Source organism: Arabidopsis thaliana, chromosome 5 (genome assembly GCF_000001735.4).
Source record: "Arabidopsis thaliana chromosome 5, partial sequence".
Taxonomy (NCBI): Eukaryota; Viridiplantae; Streptophyta; class Magnoliopsida; order Brassicales; family Brassicaceae; genus Arabidopsis; species Arabidopsis thaliana.
In genome coordinates, this window is record NC_003076.8 from 22,675,920 (window position 1) to 22,693,509 (window position 17,590).

The window sequence follows — 17,590 nt, forward strand, 5'->3', positions numbered from 1 at the left end:
TTATAAGACCAACTAAAACATCAAGCTCATTCGATCTATTAATGATTGATTGATGTTAATGTGCTTTTAAAGTTGAATTAAACACATGATAATCATATTTTTAGCGATTTAAATATAAATCATATGTAAATAATTAATGAGAACTAATGATAATTGTTTTAAACAATTTATAGTCTTCAACATAAATATTAACTAAAAATGCTATTTAAAACAACTTTGTAGAAACTCTACAATAAAACAATTAATTCTCTTGTTTATTGTAAGGAAGAAAAATAATAGATTATAACTCTAAACTATATAAAATTAAAAAAAATTAGAAAAAACTACAAAAATTAGTATTTTAATTATTAAAATTCAAAAATAATTTCAACAAAATATCATGTAATAACATGTAAACTAGGTAAATACTTGTCTGTTGCACGGCAATATGCCATCACAGTTGTTTGTTATAGTTAATTTGGCTATTTCAAGCTATCATATATTAATATATTACGTAAGATGAGTATTTGTAAAGTTTTAAATTTATGGTTTATTTTGGAAAATTTTATCAACTGTGTATAGATAAACGTATACAACATTATATTATAATAGAATTCTATCATTACATATATTTTAATCATCTTATATATAGTTGTTTGTTACATATAGATAATTGTATATTTTCTATGGTACAGTATAATATAATTTGTATGTGTGTCAATCTTAGGTCCATGTGCCAAGAAATTGTTCTATATTATGTAACCAGGGGCGGAGGCAGTTATATAGGAGGGGGGTCAACTGACCCCCATGACATTTATAAAAAAACTTTTTTAAAGTTTATTCGATAAATCATTTGGCTTCAAATCTCTAATATGACCCCCATGCGTTGAGATGAAATCTCCTCTTTGCACCCTACGTCGTATTTTTTTTCTCTTTAATTCATTTAATGTTTTTACGATTTCATTATAATTACAAATTTTGTATCTGCATCTGATTCAATTAACCTGGAATTTGCATCTTTTTGCCAATTATTGTTTCAATTTTCTTATAATTATTTTATATATGGCTTTAAATTAAAAATAATATGGCTTAAGAAGCATAAATTAATCAATATACTAAAGAGATATTGAGAAAATAAGTTATATATATTTCATAAAAGTTTTTTTCTTACTATTATTTTTGATTAGTTTCAAAAATAGAAAACGATGAAAATGCTGAAGTTACATGTATATCTTTTACAAAAAAATAACTATATTATTTTCAAAACAACTATAATTAGTGGGGTTTATAGCAATAATGATATGTTTCTTAGCTTTCTTTTATTAAAAACATGTAATAGCAAAAATAATTTTTAAAAAGATCAGCAATAAAATTTATTTTAGTTAAATAAACACTAATATTGTTATATACTTACATTAATATATGACCACTGTATGTAACGGTTTTGTGTGAGATATGATTAGCGTAATTCTGGTTAGCAAAATATGGTCATAACTAAGTTATATGACCTGACAAAAAATCAGCTTGGATTTGCTAGAAACAGAGTTCCTTTCGCATAAAAAAATCTTTTTCATAAAACCGAGTTCAGAGAAAAAGCTTCAAGATAAGAAAGAAACTACAGCAGAAAAAAATTCTCAAAGATATGTAAAACGATAGAACCAAAACTCTTAACACCGCTAATATTAGTCGACTTTGTGCAATATTTAGTCGACTTCCTCCATCTTGCTACCTTCAGCATCAGCATCATCTTCAAGCGGAGGCATCTCAGCATCAGCTTCAACGGCATCATCCTCTTCAATGCTCAATCCAAGCTTCAACATCCTGTGGATTCTGCTTCCAAAAGTGTTGGGCTCATCAAGGCTGAAACCAGAGGTGAGAAGAGCGGTCTCAAAGAGAAGAAGCACAAGATCCTTCACAGACTTATCGTTCTTGTCCGCTTCAGCTCTCTTTCTCAGCTCATCCATGATCGAGTTCTCTGGGTTAATTTCCATTGTCTTCTTGCTTGACATGTAACCACCCGTGTTGCTATCCTTCAAAGCTTGAGCTTTCATGATCCTCTCCATGTTTGCAGTCCAGCCATACTCGCCTGTTACTAGACAGCAAGGTGAGTCCACCACACGGTCAGAGACGATAACCTTCTCGACCTTGTCTCCCAAAACGTCCTTAATCACTTTGCAGAGTCCCTCAAACTTCTCCTTGAGCTCTTCTTTCTTCTTCTTCTCGTCATCAGTCTCTTCCAGCTTCAGACCTTCCTTGGTTGCAGAGACAAGCTTCTTTCCCTCGAATTCCTTGAGCTGACCAATAGCATACTCATCAATAGCGTCAACCATGTAGAGGACTTCGTAACCCTTCTTCTTGAGCTTCTCTAGGAAGGGAGAGTTCTCCACGGCCTTTTTGCTCTCACCGGTGATGTAGAAGATCTCGTTCTGACCTTCCTTCATCCTTGTCACGTAGTCCTTGAGACTGGTCAATTCATCACCGCTCTTGGTTGAGTGGTAACGGAGCAACTCAGCAATCTTGGTTCTGTTTTGGGAGTCCTCGTGGATGCCGAGCTTCAGGTTTTTAGAGAAAGCCTCATAGAACTTGTTGTAGTCCTCCTTGTTCTCGGCAATCTCAAAGAAGAGCTCAAGACACTTCTTCACAAGGTTCTTGCGGATGACCTTGAGGATCTTGTTCTGCTGCAATGTTTCTCTTGAGATGTTGAGAGGAAGATCTTCAGAGTCAACGATACCCTTGACAAACCCAAGGTAATCAGGGATGATGTCTTCACAGTTGTCCATGATGAAGACACGACGGACATAGAGCTTGATGTTGTTGGGCTTCTTCTTAGTGTCAAAGAGATCGAAAGGAGCTCTCTTGGGAACAAAGAGGATAGCTTTGAACTCAAGCTGTCCTTCAACAGAGAAATGCTTCACAGCCAAATGCTCCTCCCAATCATTGCTCAAACTCTTGTAGAAAGCAGCGTACTCCTCCTTGTTGATCTCCTCTGGCTTCCTCATCCAGATAGGCTTCTGTTTGTTCACCAAATCCCACTCATGAGTAACCTCCTTAATCTTCTTCTTTTTCTTCTCCTCCTTTTCTTTCTCCTCATCAATTTCCTCAACCTTGCCTTCCTCATCCTTCTTCTCTTCCTCCTCTTCATCATCAGAGATCTCCTTCTCAATGGTCTTCTCAATCCAGAGAGAGATTGGGTAGCTGATGAACTCAGAGTGCTTCTTCACCAAATCCTTAAGCCTTCGCTCCTCAATGTACTCCATCTGGTCTTCCTTGAGGTAAAGGATCATCTTTGTTCCTCTACCAAGAGCCTCACCAGAGGTGTCTCTGGTCACCGTGAAAGATCCACCGGCCTGAGACTCCCACACATACTGCTCATCGTCGTTGTGCTTGGTAGTAACAACAACCTTGTCAGCAACCAAGTAAGCAGAGTAGAAACCAACACCAAATTGACCAATCATGCTAACATCAGCTCCAGCAGCCAATGCCTCCATGAACTCCTTGGTACCAGACCTTGCAATTGTTCCAAGGTTGTTCACCAAATCTGTACAATAGAACAAACACGAATCAGCAAACACAAATCAAACACATAGATAATGGTTTTGAATGAAATCAAGTACAACTTGCTTTTGAATGAAATCAATTACGTACCAGCCTTGGTCATCCCAATACCACTATCGATAATGGTCAAGGTGTTGTTAGTCTTGTCCGGAATGATATGAATGAAAAGCTCAGGCTGACCATCGAGCTTGCTCTTATCCGTCAAGGACTCGAACCTAATCTTGTCCAAAGCCTGTTTCACCAGAATAAAAAGCTCAATCATAAGTAACAAAATACACACAACATATATACAATCAAAAACTAAGTAATCTAACAAATTTGAACATGAAAAGGTTCCATCAATTAACAAACGAAAATCTCAAATCGAAAAGAACACTAAACCCTAATAAAACCTAAATCTACACATAGATCCGTCAAATCAATCGAAGGAGATACACAAACACATTAAGCTTAAAGATAAACATAGAAAGACAGAGAGGGAGAGATCGTACATCGGAGGAGTTACTGATGAGTTCACGGAGGAAGATCTCCTTGTTGGAGTAAAAGGTATTGATGATGAGGGAAAGCAACTGGTTGATCTCAGCTTGGAAAGCAAAGGTCTCTGCGTCCGCCATTATCGTTGATCGGGAAAAAAATCTAAGAATTAGGGTTTATGTGAATCAAAAAGCAAATTCTTAAGAGAAGCAGAGAAGTATTGATGGTTTGATTAAGGGGGAAAAGTGTGTAATATATAGGGGATGTGGAAACAGACGTCATAATATAATGGAAATTGTAAAATATAAAAATTGTCATAATATTTTACTTTCCTTTTTTTTGGAACAAGTGCTACTTACTTTTTTTTTTTTTTTTTTTGTTAAATTTTTCTATTAGCTAAACTAATCAATAAAAACAATGTTTTTCTCCATATACAAAATTCGATTTTGTTATGGATTTGAATTTACAAGTTCCCATTCATTCTAGTTTATCTATGTTTAGATTTTTTTAGATCGGTCCTAGTTTTGGGTTATTTTTTGAAATCGATAAAGTTAATCCCTTAGTTTCAAGATATCTCAAAATTTTATTTCAAATTTTAGTTATGTATTTAATTTATAACAACAAGATAAATAGTTGTGTTAAAAAAAAAAAAAAAGTTTTAATCAATTCTGAAGTTAAAAAAAAAAAATCAATTTTTTCTCCCCACAAACCCCACGCTTTTTAGAGAATATGTGTTTCTTTTTGTTATTGTTTTAATTTATTTATTTTACAACTTTCAATATTATTATTTAATTATTGATTTTTTTGAAACTTTATTAAAAGATACACATACCAATCTGTAAACAGGAAAAAAAAAGTTGTAAGCAAAAAATAAAATTATTGCTTTGTTTTTAAAATAGTAAATTATCATCAATAAAATAAAATAGTAAATTACAAAATTAACAAAAAAGGAAACTAAAACCTGTTACAAAAAAGTAGTAAATTACACCTGTTCTGCAAAATAAAAAGGGAGTAGAATTAAATCTGACTGTTTTTTATAAATAGTAAATTATCATCAACCAATAAAATAAAATAGTAAATTACAAAATTTAACCAAAAAAAAAAAGAAGTAAACTAAAACCTGTTACAAAAAGTAGTAAATTACACCTGTTCTCCAAAATAAAATAAAAGGGAATAAAATTTTAAAAAATTTAATAAAGTTTTGTATTTTTCTACCAAAAAATAGTTTTGTATTTTGTAATTTCCATTTAATTATATTGCAGATTATGTGGACCTGAAAAGCAAATTAACATAAATCAAATAGGAAGGATCTAGAAACCCTTATAGGTTCCCAGTCCCCACACCACTATATATAATAACATCCTTCCCCAAAGTCTCGTATCAATCAACACTTCTCTGCTCTCTAAAGAAAATTTTGCTCTCTTTATCTCTCGATTTGATTCATAAACCCTAGCTCTTAGATTTTTTTTCCGATCAACGAGAATGGCGGACGCAGAAACCTTTGCTTTCCAAGCTGAGATCAACCAGTTGCTCTCCCTCATCATCAATACCTTTTACTCTAACAAGGAGATCTTCCTTCGTGAACTCATCAGTAACTCTTCTGATGTACGATCTCTATCTCTCTACACCTTATTTTATACTTGTCTGTCTCGTTTGATTGATCTGGCTGTTCGATCTGTAGATTTAGGATTGATTAGGGTTTAGTGTTCTAGCCGATTTTAGAATTTTGGTTGGTAATTGAAGTTGCGAAGCTGTTTGTGTTCAAATCTGTTGATTAGTTTTAGTGTTGATACCAACGATTAAGCAGACTCTTGTTAGATTTACAAAGTTTGCTTATATGTAATTTGTATATACGTTCTGTGTATTGGTTGGTTACTTACGATTGTGATTTTACTCTGGTGAAAACAGGCTTTGGACAAGATTAGGTTTGAGTCCTTGACAGACAAGAGCAAGCTCGATGGTCAGCCAGAGCTCTTCATTCACATCATTCCCGACAAGACTAACAACACCTTGACGATTATCGATAGTGGTATTGGGATGACCAAGGCTGGTACGTAATTGATTTCAGTCAAAAGCAATTTGTATTGGTTTTCGTTGATTATTTATGTGTTTGGTGTGTTGGCTAATACGTTTTTGTTTTATTTTTCAGATCTGGTGAACAACCTTGGAACAATTGCAAGATCTGGAACCAAAGAATTCATGGAGGCGTTGGCTGCTGGAGCTGATGTTAGCATGATTGGACAGTTTGGTGTTGGTTTCTACTCTGCTTACTTGGTTGCTGACAAGGTTGTTGTTACTACCAAGCACAATGACGATGAGCAGTACGTGTGGGAGTCTCAGGCCGGTGGATCTTTCACCGTCACCAGAGACACCTCTGGTGAGGCTCTTGGTAGAGGAACTAAGATGGTCCTTTACCTCAAGGAAGACCAGATGGAGTACATTGAGGAGCGAAGGCTTAAGGATTTGGTGAAGAAGCACTCTGAGTTCATCAGCTACCCAATCTCTCTCTGGATTGAGAAGACCATTGAGAAGGAGATCTCTGATGATGAAGAGGAGGAAGAGAAGAAGGATGAGGAAGGCAAGGTTGAGGAAGTTGATGAGGAGAAAGAAAAGGAGGAGAAGAAAAAGAAGAAGATTAAGGAGGTTTCTCATGAGTGGGATTTGGTGAACAAGCAGAAACCGATTTGGATGAGGAAGCCAGAGGAGATCAACAAGGAGGAGTACGCTGCTTTCTACAAGAGTTTGAGCAATGACTGGGAAGAGCATTTGGCTGTGAAGCATTTCTCAGTTGAAGGACAGCTTGAGTTCAAAGCTATCCTCTTTGTTCCCAAGAGAGCTCCTTTTGATCTCTTTGACACTAAGAAGAAGCCCAACAACATCAAGCTCTATGTCCGTCGTGTCTTCATCATGGACAACTGTGAAGACATCATTCCTGAGTACCTTGGGTTTGTCAAGGGTATTGTTGACTCTGAAGATCTTCCTCTCAACATCTCAAGAGAAACATTGCAGCAGAACAAGATCCTCAAGGTCATCCGCAAGAACCTTGTGAAGAAGTGTCTTGAGCTCTTCTTTGAGATTGCTGAGAACAAGGAGGACTACAACAAGTTCTATGAGGCTTTCTCTAAGAACCTGAAGCTCGGTATCCATGAGGACTCCCAAAACAGAACCAAGATTGCTGAGTTGCTCCGTTACCACTCAACCAAGAGCGGTGATGAATTGACCAGTCTCAAGGACTACGTGACAAGGATGAAGGAAGGTCAGAACGATATCTTCTATATCACTGGTGAGAGCAAGAAGGCTGTTGAGAACTCTCCATTCCTTGAGAAGCTCAAGAAGAAGGGTATTGAAGTTCTCTACATGGTTGACGCTATCGATGAGTATGCTATTGGTCAGCTCAAGGAATTCGAAGGAAAGAAGCTTGTCTCTGCAACCAAGGAAGGTCTGAAACTGGATGAGACTGAAGACGAGAAGAAGAAGAAAGAAGAGCTCAAGGAGAAGTTTGAGGGACTCTGCAAAGTGATCAAGGACGTTTTGGGAGACAAGGTTGAGAAGGTTATCGTCTCTGACCGTGTTGTGGACTCACCCTGCTGTCTTGTAACAGGCGAGTATGGCTGGACTGCAAACATGGAGAGGATCATGAAAGCTCAAGCCTTGAGAGACAGCAGCATGGGTGGCTACATGTCGAGCAAGAAGACAATGGAGATTAACCCAGAGAACTCCATCATGGATGAGCTGAGAAAGAGAGCTGATGCAGACAAGAACGACAAGTCTGTGAAGGACCTTGTACTTCTTCTCTTTGAGACCGCTCTTCTCACTTCTGGTTTCAGCCTCGATGAGCCCAACACTTTCGGGAGCAGGATTCACAGGATGTTGAAGCTTGGATTGAGCATTGATGACGATGATGTTGTTGAAGCCGATGCTGACATGCCTCCACTTGAAGATGATGCCGATGCTGAAGGTAGCAAGATGGAGGAAGTTGACTAAATTATCACACACAGTCGACTTAATCATTAGGGGTGTTGAGACATTGGTTATCTTTTTATCTTTTTTTTTTATGTTTTCGTTTGAACTAATATTTTGGAACTATTTTCTGGAGTTTATTTCTTCTATCGCTTGTTTTCGTGAAGATTTTTTCTCTGAATTCGGTTTGATGACAAAGGTTCTCTTATGCACAATCTTGCAAATCCAAGCTTATTTTGGTTATGTAGCCTATAACTAAGTTATTAGTATGACTAATATGGCTAATAAAATACATGAAGCAGCTCCAAATCATATTGTTAAGCATCTCAGACAACACAGCTTACATATTCTTTACAATAATAAATAATTTATTGTTCGACATAATACTGTTGTTACTGTTTGACTTAGCGTTAATTTTCTGCACAAATGTTGTTACTACTTTGATTAAAAAGGATAATTTGTGTAACAATTTTTTGGTCAGTTTTAAAGGTTATTATTATTTTTTTAAATAACTTTTACGATTAGAATATGAGTAGTGCAACGCAAAATAACACTGCCGTTTAAGACGACGGTCCCTTGACAGAATCTTCATCAACGCTCGATTTGACGTCTGCCGATTTCCTTAGCTCCGACGTAAACCACTGATCGTCGGTATTCAGCTATATTTTGATTTCTCAGCTCCAAAAATTCCCAACGAAATGGAGAAAATGGCCAAAGGATGGTTTCCGATGAGCGGCACTAGTAGCAGCGGAGATCAGCAGCAGCAACCGCTGCAAACAGGAGGAACGTCTCTGCTAGCTGATTGGAATTCTTACGCAGCATCGAGAGATTTTGAAGAAGACACCGGAACTTTAGGCTTCGATATCGAATCCGCCGTTAGATCTGCCAACGACACTGTTTCCGGCACCTTTAATGTGTAATCCATCCATCTCTTTCTCTTAATCTTTAGGGGTTTAACGATTGATCGTGACCGTATCTGAGAAATTAGGCGTTTTCGCCTGCTATTGAGGATTGGATTGGTGTAAATTAAATCTGGAATCTGAGAAATTGTGATTAACCATATAGTTTAAGCTTTGCCAGATTCGTTGATCAGATTTACAAATTCTCAGGGTTTGAAGCTATTGTTAGTGAATGATTTTGATTAGTGTCTTCTCTCAATGACTTAGAATTGATTAAGAGTCTTAAGCATATCTTTTTCTTGAAGTGTTACTAACTTTTTGATTTTGAATTTTGTTGTACTCAAATCTGGATTGTTAACAGTGTTTCGAAAGGAGTTAGAGATAACCTGCAGTCTGCAACAAGTAGTATGCCTTCAGGAAAAGCTTTGATGTATTTCGGTTTACTTCTAGCAAGTGGTGTATTCTTCATCTTCATTGCCTTCACCATGTTTCTTCCAGTCATGGTGCTTATGCCACAGAAGTTTGCAATTTGTTTTACCCTTGGATGTGGATTTATCATCGGATCTTTCTTCGCTCTTCGTGGCCCGCAAAATCAACTCGCTCACATGTCATCGGCAGAGGTAATAACTAATAACAAAACCTTGTGTTGTGCAGCTTCTTATATCTGCTGTATTTCGTTTACATTTTTCTCTTTGGAATTTTAATTTCTTGTTTGCTGGCTTCTCCAGAGGCTTCCACTAACTTTAGGTTTCATTGCCACCATGGTTGGCACCATATATGTCTCGATGGTGCTCCATAGCTACATTCTCTCTGTGATTTTCTCTGCATTACAGGTACTTAAATTTCATCTTCCTTCCCGACTCTTGTTGGTGTTTATATCCTCTGTTTTTCATATGTTAAAATTTTCCTCTTCCCCATTTCACAAATCTTACCTATGAAGTTCTTTTTTACCCTGCATGTTTCATCTAGTAAGCTCTTGCCTCGTCGAAACATAATGTGTTTAGTAAAAAACATGTAGACTTTCTTATTGCTGTTTTAAAATACAAGTTGGGTTAGTATGAATTATGAAGAAGCCTTGAACGCCATATCTTTGGTTGGTCTCTTGGCTTGTTTTTGCAAATGCACTTACTTGCGACAGAAACAGCTTTGATATATTATTACTCACCCGTTATCGATATGGAATATATACTTTAAGAACTCACTAAATCATATCCTTCATGTCGGTTTAAAGATTAGTCACGTATCTGCACATTCTGTAAGTATAGTAATCTCATAAAAAACCTGGTCTCTGTTCTCTGTGAATCCATAGGTTATTGCACTGGCGTACTACTGTATATCATATTTCCCTGGTGGATCATCGGGAATGAAGTTCCTCAGTTCTACTCTTACCTCCTCTGTCTTCCGAATGTTTGGGAGATGAGCTTTCGCTTTGACCTATGCAAAGAAAATAACTTGATTCTCTCGTGTATAAAGAAAGATGAAAGATCTTCAACAGTGGTTAAATGACAAATCTGGTAAAATATGTTGGTCCAATGGCTCAAAGACAGTTTTGTTATAAATTTCCTATATTGATACTTTCTGCTAAATTGGTTCAAAACTTCAAATCACTAGCCACTGGATGAGGTATGGAACTTGAAGAGTTGCTTGGTGGATACATTCTCTAATCTAGGGTAAGTCGTTAGCTTCAATGTCTTACTGTGAATTATTACATCAGAATTAAGAAAGTTATTACACGTATGTTTTCACTGAGTTTACTACACTGGCAATGTGGCATACATCTCTTACTGCAAATTGCAGACAAGTGGTCAATCAAATCTTTTTTAGTTGGGCCCAAAATGTCTGTTATTGGATACGTTGGGCCTTAAAATGGCCCCCATCAGTCAAAAACATCACTGCTTGGAGAAGGATCTAGAAAAACTTGCAAGTTAGTTCAAACAAAATAAAGGAAAAAGAACGATCTAGAAGAAAGAAAAAAAAAGGAAAAGAAACCCTTATGGAGGTTCCCACACCACTCTATATATAATAACATCCTTCTCCTAAATCCCGCATCAGTACTTCTCTCTGCTCTCAAGATAATTTTGTTCTCTCAATTTCATTCTTAAACCCTAGTTCTTCGATTTTTTCCGATCTACGACAATGGCGGACGCTGAAACCTTTGCTTTCCAAGCTGAGATCAACCAGTTGCTTTCCCTCATCATCAATACCTTTTACTCTAACAAGGAGATCTTCCTCCGTGAACTCATCAGTAACTCTTCTGATGTACGATCTCTATCTCTCTCTACCTTATTGTATACTTGTGTATCTCGTTTGATTGATTTGGCGGATGGATCTGTAGATTTAGGTTTGGTTAGGGTTTAGTGTTCTTTCCGTTGGGAGAATTTTGGTTACTTACTGAAGTTGCGAAGCTTTTTGTGTACAAATCTATTGTTTAGGTTTAGTGTTGATACCAAGGATTTAAGTAGTTTCTTGTTAGATTACCAAGTTTTCGATTGCTTATAGTTGATTTGCATACATATTATGTGTATTGTTTGCTTACGATTGTGATTCTATTCTGGTGAAAACAGGCTTTGGACAAGATTAGATTCGAGTCCTTGACGGACAAGAGCAAGCTCGATGGTCAGCCTGAGCTCTTCATTCACATCATTCCCGACAAGACTAACAACACCTTGACCATTATTGATAGTGGTATTGGCATGACCAAGGCTGGTACGTAATTGATTTCATCCTAAATCAATTTGTTTCGATTTTGTTGTTGTTTGTTAGTCTTGCATCTGTGTTTGTTTTGTTGGCTAATTCGTGCTTCTTCTATTAGATTTGGTCAACAACCTTGGAACAATTGCAAGATCTGGAACCAAGGAATTCATGGAAGCACTGGCTGCTGGAGCTGATGTTAGCATGATTGGTCAGTTTGGTGTTGGTTTCTACTCTGCTTACTTGGTTGCTGACAAGGTTGTTGTTACTACCAAGCACAATGACGATGAGCAGTACGTGTGGGAGTCTCAGGCCGGGGGATCTTTCACTGTGACCAGAGACACCTCTGGGGAGACTCTTGGTAGAGGAACAAAGATGGTTCTTTACCTCAAGGAAGACCAGTTGGAGTACCTTGAGGAGCGAAGGCTTAAGGATTTGGTGAAGAAGCACTCTGAGTTCATCAGCTACCCAATCTCTCTCTGGATTGAGAAGACCATTGAGAAGGAGATCTCTGATGATGAAGAGGAGGAAGAGAAGAAGGATGAGGAAGGCAAGGTTGAGGAAGTTGATGAGGAGAAAGAAAAGGAGGAGAAGAAAAAGAAGAAGATTAAGGAGGTTTCTCATGAGTGGGATTTGGTGAACAAGCAGAAGCCTATCTGGATGAGGAAGCCAGAGGAGATCAACAAGGAGGAGTACGCTGCTTTCTACAAGAGTCTCAGCAATGATTGGGAGGAGCATTTGGCTGTGAAGCATTTCTCTGTTGAAGGACAGCTTGAGTTCAAAGCTATCCTCTTTGTTCCCAAGAGAGCTCCTTTTGATCTCTTTGACACTAAGAAGAAGCCCAACAACATCAAGCTCTATGTCCGTCGTGTCTTCATCATGGACAACTGTGAAGACATCATCCCTGAGTACCTCGGATTTGTGAAAGGTATTGTCGACTCTGAAGATCTTCCTCTCAACATCTCGAGAGAGACATTGCAGCAGAACAAGATCCTCAAGGTCATCCGCAAGAACCTTGTGAAGAAGTGCCTTGAGCTCTTCTTTGAGATTGCTGAGAACAAGGAAGACTACAACAAGTTCTACGAGGCTTTCTCTAAGAACCTGAAGCTCGGTATCCATGAGGACTCCCAAAACAGAACCAAGATTGCTGAGTTGCTCCGTTACCACTCAACCAAGAGCGGTGATGAATTGACTAGTCTCAAGGACTACGTGACAAGGATGAAGGAAGGTCAGAACGATATCTTCTACATCACTGGTGAGAGCAAGAAGGCTGTTGAGAACTCTCCATTCCTTGAGAAGCTCAAGAAGAAAGGTATTGAAGTTCTCTACATGGTTGATGCGATTGATGAGTACGCTATTGGTCAGCTTAAGGAATTCGAGGGAAAGAAACTTGTTTCTGCAACCAAGGAAGGTCTGAAACTGGATGAGACCGAAGATGAAAAGAAGAAGAAAGAAGAGCTCAAGGAGAAGTTTGAAGGACTCTGCAAAGTGATCAAAGACGTTTTGGGTGACAAGGTCGAGAAGGTTATTGTTTCTGACCGTGTTGTGGACTCACCGTGCTGTCTTGTAACCGGCGAATACGGCTGGACTGCAAACATGGAGAGGATCATGAAAGCTCAAGCCTTGAGAGACAGCAGCATGGCTGGTTACATGTCGAGTAAGAAGACAATGGAGATTAATCCAGAGAACTCCATCATGGATGAGTTGAGAAAGCGAGCTGACGCAGACAAGAACGACAAGTCTGTGAAGGACCTTGTGCTTCTCCTCTTTGAGACCGCTCTTCTCACTTCTGGTTTCAGCCTTGATGAGCCAAACACTTTCGGAAGCAGGATCCACAGGATGCTGAAGCTTGGACTGAGCATTGATGACGATGATGCTGTTGAAGCCGATGCTGAGATGCCTCCCCTTGAAGACGATGCTGATGCCGAAGGTAGCAAGATGGAGGAAGTCGACTAATTTATCACACAAAAGTCGACTAAATTATTAGCGGTGTTATAAGACTATGGTTTTCTTTTTTTCTTTTCGTTAAAACTTATGTTATTTTGGTGATTATCTTCACGAATTTTTTCTATGGTTTTATTGTTGTGAAGATATTTCTCTGAACTCGGTTTTATGACAAAGATTCTATTATGCTCAAGAGACTGATTCTTACATATCCAAGCTGAATTTTGTCAGGGTATTAGTAGTAACCTAGTTATGATTATATCTTCCTAATTAGAATTTAGAATAACAAATTATAAGAAAATAGAATAACACAGAGATCATATCTTCTGGCATACATATCTTGCTGTGAATTATATTGCATCCGAATTAGAAAAGTTGCCACAGTTAAATTGAAATGTTTTCACTAAAAAAAAAAAAAACTACGCTGCCAATTGCCAATCTCTTGCTGCAAAGTGCAAACAAATGGTCAATCAAATTTTTAGATGGGCCCAAAATGTCCGTTGTTGAATACTTTGGGCCTTAAAATCGACCCATCAGTCAAAAAGACTCGTCAATATTAGAGACTGGCTTTTTTGATACAAAAGATCACCCAATAATGCAAGATTAAGCCTAAATTTATTATTTTGTCCCAAAAAAAAAAAGCCTTAATTTATTAATGTAATCAAAATTAATTAAGGGAAACCCCACACTGCTTTTGCTCTCAAAATTTGACCGTTAGTGGAGACTTATTATATAATACCACGAACTTGGCGTTAGTGCAAGTGAAACTCTTTAGTCTTTAGTTAAAACTTAAAAGCAAAGGCTATGTTAGGTTAAGACAACGGAGCCTATTGATTAACTTATGTAATTTCTTTTCAATAGTCGTATTTTCCTCTCTTTTTTTTTTCTTTTTTTTTTGGCACCTTCCTATTTTCTTACCAAATTATTATTGTTCAGTATTTTGTATATAGGAGTAAACTGAGTGATTACCATGATTTCAGCTAATATTTAACGATTATACTCACCTAATTTACAGTTAGCTAAACTGAACTTTCTAAAGCATCATATATACCCAAGCATGTATTCATATTTGGGAAAATTTTAGACTAGCAATATACTCATTCAGAATTCATATAAAGTTAATTTGAGGCATTTGATGTAAACAATTATTGATGTACTTTATTTTATTTTTAGACTTTAATTAGAGTTTAACTAATGTGAGCGAGAAACCCGAGTCCTGGAAATACGGAAGAATATTTGACCCTTTAATTTACACCTTTCATCACACGTAATATCATCCATTTTATATTATGATCCACAAACAGCAAAGGCCCATTAATCTCATTATATTTTAGATTAATTGATTGCAATTGCCCAACTTCTCCACTCAGCAATGTTAGTTTTAAAGACACATCAAGTTAGTGTATTTTATTTTTAATCTTTCTATAAAAAACAACACTTTGTTTTTGTCTATTTCTTATTCTGTGAAAAAGAGAAATGAAAAAGTAAAAAAGATAACAAAAAGGCTGGTTTTTCACGGTGAGAATTTTTCATGGTCACGCAATAACTTAAATATGAACTATTAAAATAACTAAGATTGAAAAATTAGCATGATCAAAAGAAGAAGAAAAAAAAGACAACATGAAGCGGAAAGGAAAAAAAAGAAAGCTGAAAATCTAATTAACAAGATTGCGGAAAAGGATTAAAGGACGAAGAAAAAGAGTGAAAGGTGAATACATATATAAACTCATATTATATATTTCCAAAACATATTTTTTTGACCAAGAGTTAAATGGTGTGCCTCTTTTAATTTTTAAAACTTAAAAGTAACAAAGTTAACTCTCTAGTCAGTTTAGTTAAGACTAGGGATGTTTTCATGAAATTGAGTTTCAACTGAGTTATGTGTTTTCTTTTAACATATATTTCTCTTATTACATCCTATATAGTTCTCACTTTAGATTGTTGGTTTTTTATCAAGTAAGTTACAAAAGTTATAGATTGCTTTGGTCTCTACAGAGAATGTTAACAATGAAGTACTTGCGATAACTAAAAGAGAGTTACATAACATCAATGAAATGAAGTTAAAAAGAAAGAGTTTTGAGTTTCGATCTAAAAACTAGGATTGAGAAATATCATTTGGTTCTGAAATAATTGGAGGAAAAAAGGTGCAACGAAGGCGAGAGGCAATCCTTTGGTAGAAGGAATGAGAGCACGTGTGGTTGTTGTCATCACAAAAAAGGTCACTATTATGATTTCCCTCTTAAAGCCATATCTCATTATCATTGGCCCCATCTCATTTCACATCATATACATACCTACAAACACAAAATGTCTACTTACATACATTCATGCATATATATCAGTTTTTGTAAATATACACTTTCCTAAATCAATTATACACTACAAACTATATATAATAGGGTTCACACTTGATATGGAGATGTCCCAAATTAGTAATAAAAAGTTTTATCTAACAATATCATCCTATATGTCCTCGACGAAAGAAATCATCATATTCCTATGTGCGTGTGGATTAGTTTTTTTCATAGTTGAAACATTCCATGGCTCATAATCTTCTTCTGTATAATTTCACTAAATGGTACATCACATATATTTGGATTTTGTTTTTCGATTTGAAATGTGTATGAGCTTTGATTATATATTGACTATGTGATTCGTCGTCCACATTAATTTAAGCATGAATCTAATTATTCGCCTTTTCTAAATACTAATATTAGAAAATTTCCTCTTTTTTGGATTGGTTGGTTTTCCATATTATCAGCAAGTATCTAAATGGTTTTCTTACTACAGTGTCTTCGTAGTCGTATGAGTGGTTACAACCAATGGAATTTTATCAACATGGCCACTCATAAGACGTAGCATTATCATGATCAACCATAATATATGTTATATTCATTGGATCGACAAATTAACAAAGAAATAAGTAGTTTTGATCGATGCCCACTTCTTTTCACACTTCTGCCACTACATTCTTGGACTGCTTCTGCTACTAAATACCCCACAGTGGACCAGTTTTTATTATTATAATTGAATTTATAAAATTGATACAGACAAATGCTTGTATATACTTAATTAGCAGAAAGAAAGAAAAAAAACTAAGTAAAAAATTGCCCATCATAATCATCGATCAGATCCACTTAATTAGTAATTTATAACACTCACTTAGTAATATTTATCCTTAGTTGCTTATATATATATCCCTAGACGTATTTTCTATTGCTCTATCATCATGTGGTGAGATCTCTGACCTAATCGAAACGTGATATAGATCCAGATCTTGTTCCATTGTCGTAATCAAGTCTACATCTTTTAATTTATCTTAATTGTTATCATCACTATTAACTTTCTTAAAAGTAAGAAAAACCATCACACTTCATTATAATAAAAACCATCACCCTTCATTGCATACATATGTGAACATGTATAATTTGGAAGCTGCTTAGCTATAACAGTCATTAATTGTCGACGACACTAATTCAAATAACGATAGATGCGATAGACAAAAGAACAATATGGACCATTTAATGATAATCATAAGATTTGAGAAAGAAATCAAAATTTTAACAAGTTTGGAAAATACAGTTGGGTACTTGTCTTTTCTCTTGCATCTTTTGCTGTCTCTTTACTTCCTTCTTGTTTGTTGGTTTTTGGCTTATTGTTTTCCCTTTTATTTTTCCTCTTTATGGACCATATTCATTTAACTCTCCCCACACATGTTCGTCTCTTATTTTAATTTTATTTTGGTATGACTCTCTTATTTATTTATTAAAACTAAACAAATACTCCATAAGTTATAAACCAAAGAAAGAAGTTATAGATCAAGGGTTGACAAAACGTTGGAGCTTAGTCCAAATGATGAAATGCCTCACACGAAATATGTACATACGTCGAATTCAAAGCGTTAGCAAAACTTTTGGTCTTAAAGTTGAGGTCATTTGTACCACGGTGCGCCTGAGAATGATTTAGACACACTAGTACTGTTTATGCAAATGATTTAGTATGTACATTTCATGTAAATGTGGTAGACCCCAAGAGATATTCGTATTTTTGTGAGAAAGAAACTTTGTTACTTGCTTACCATTAATGTA

At 36.2% G+C, this 17,590-nt stretch overlaps 4 protein-coding genes across 6 annotated transcripts; 3 read left to right on the forward strand and 1 right to left on the reverse strand.

The window, feature by feature from the left end:
* Window positions 1-1,418: 1,418 nt before the first annotated feature.
* Window positions 1,419-4,233, reverse strand: Hsp81.4 (HEAT SHOCK PROTEIN 81.4). Its single transcript, NM_124982.3, has 3 exons — window positions 4,026-4,233; window positions 3,625-3,766; window positions 1,419-3,517 (listed from the first exon to the last, which is right to left on the reverse strand). Exons 1-3 carry the CDS (start codon window positions 4,146-4,148, stop codon window positions 1,683-1,685), a joined length of 2,100 nt encoding a protein of 699 aa, NP_200411.1. The 5' UTR covers window positions 4,149-4,233; the 3' UTR covers window positions 1,419-1,682.
* Window positions 4,234-5,318: 1,085 nt separating this feature from the next.
* Window positions 5,319-8,333, forward strand: HSP81-3 (heat shock protein 81-3). The gene is made up of 3 exons (NM_124983.4): window positions 5,319-5,613; window positions 5,917-6,058; window positions 6,158-8,333. The coding sequence occupies exons 1-3, from the start codon at window positions 5,491-5,493 to the stop codon at window positions 7,990-7,992; spliced, it is 2,100 nt and encodes a 699-aa protein (NP_200412.1). The 5' UTR covers window positions 5,319-5,490; the 3' UTR covers window positions 7,993-8,333.
* A 133-nt stretch (window positions 8,334-8,466) lies between these two features.
* AT5G56020 (Got1/Sft2-like vescicle transport protein family) lies at window positions 8,467-10,547 on the forward strand. 2 transcript variants are annotated; one of them, NM_001345177.1, is made up of 5 exons: window positions 8,467-8,884; window positions 9,229-9,487; window positions 9,596-9,700; window positions 10,177-10,381; window positions 10,479-10,547. In NM_001345177.1, exons 1-4 carry the CDS (start codon window positions 8,667-8,669, stop codon window positions 10,285-10,287), a joined length of 693 nt encoding a protein of 230 aa, NP_001330101.1. In that variant the 5' UTR covers window positions 8,467-8,666; the 3' UTR covers window positions 10,288-10,381; window positions 10,479-10,547. The 2 variants fall into 2 exon arrangements, with proteins under 2 accessions (NP_001330101.1, NP_200413.1); NM_124984.4 differs by having other exon boundaries at window positions 10,177-10,547.
* A 6-nt stretch (window positions 10,548-10,553) lies between these two features.
* HSP81-2 (heat shock protein 81-2) lies at window positions 10,554-13,752 on the forward strand. Of its 2 annotated transcripts, none has more exons than NM_124985.5 (3): window positions 10,554-11,126; window positions 11,432-11,573; window positions 11,680-13,752. In NM_124985.5, the coding sequence occupies exons 1-3, from the start codon at window positions 11,004-11,006 to the stop codon at window positions 13,512-13,514; spliced, it is 2,100 nt and encodes a 699-aa protein (NP_200414.1). In that variant the 5' UTR covers window positions 10,554-11,003; the 3' UTR covers window positions 13,515-13,752. The 2 variants fall into 2 exon arrangements, with proteins under 2 accessions (NP_200414.1, NP_001190553.1); NM_001203624.1 differs by having other exon boundaries at window positions 10,913-11,213; window positions 11,680-13,552.
* The last annotated feature ends 3,838 nt before the right edge of the window (window positions 13,753-17,590 follow it).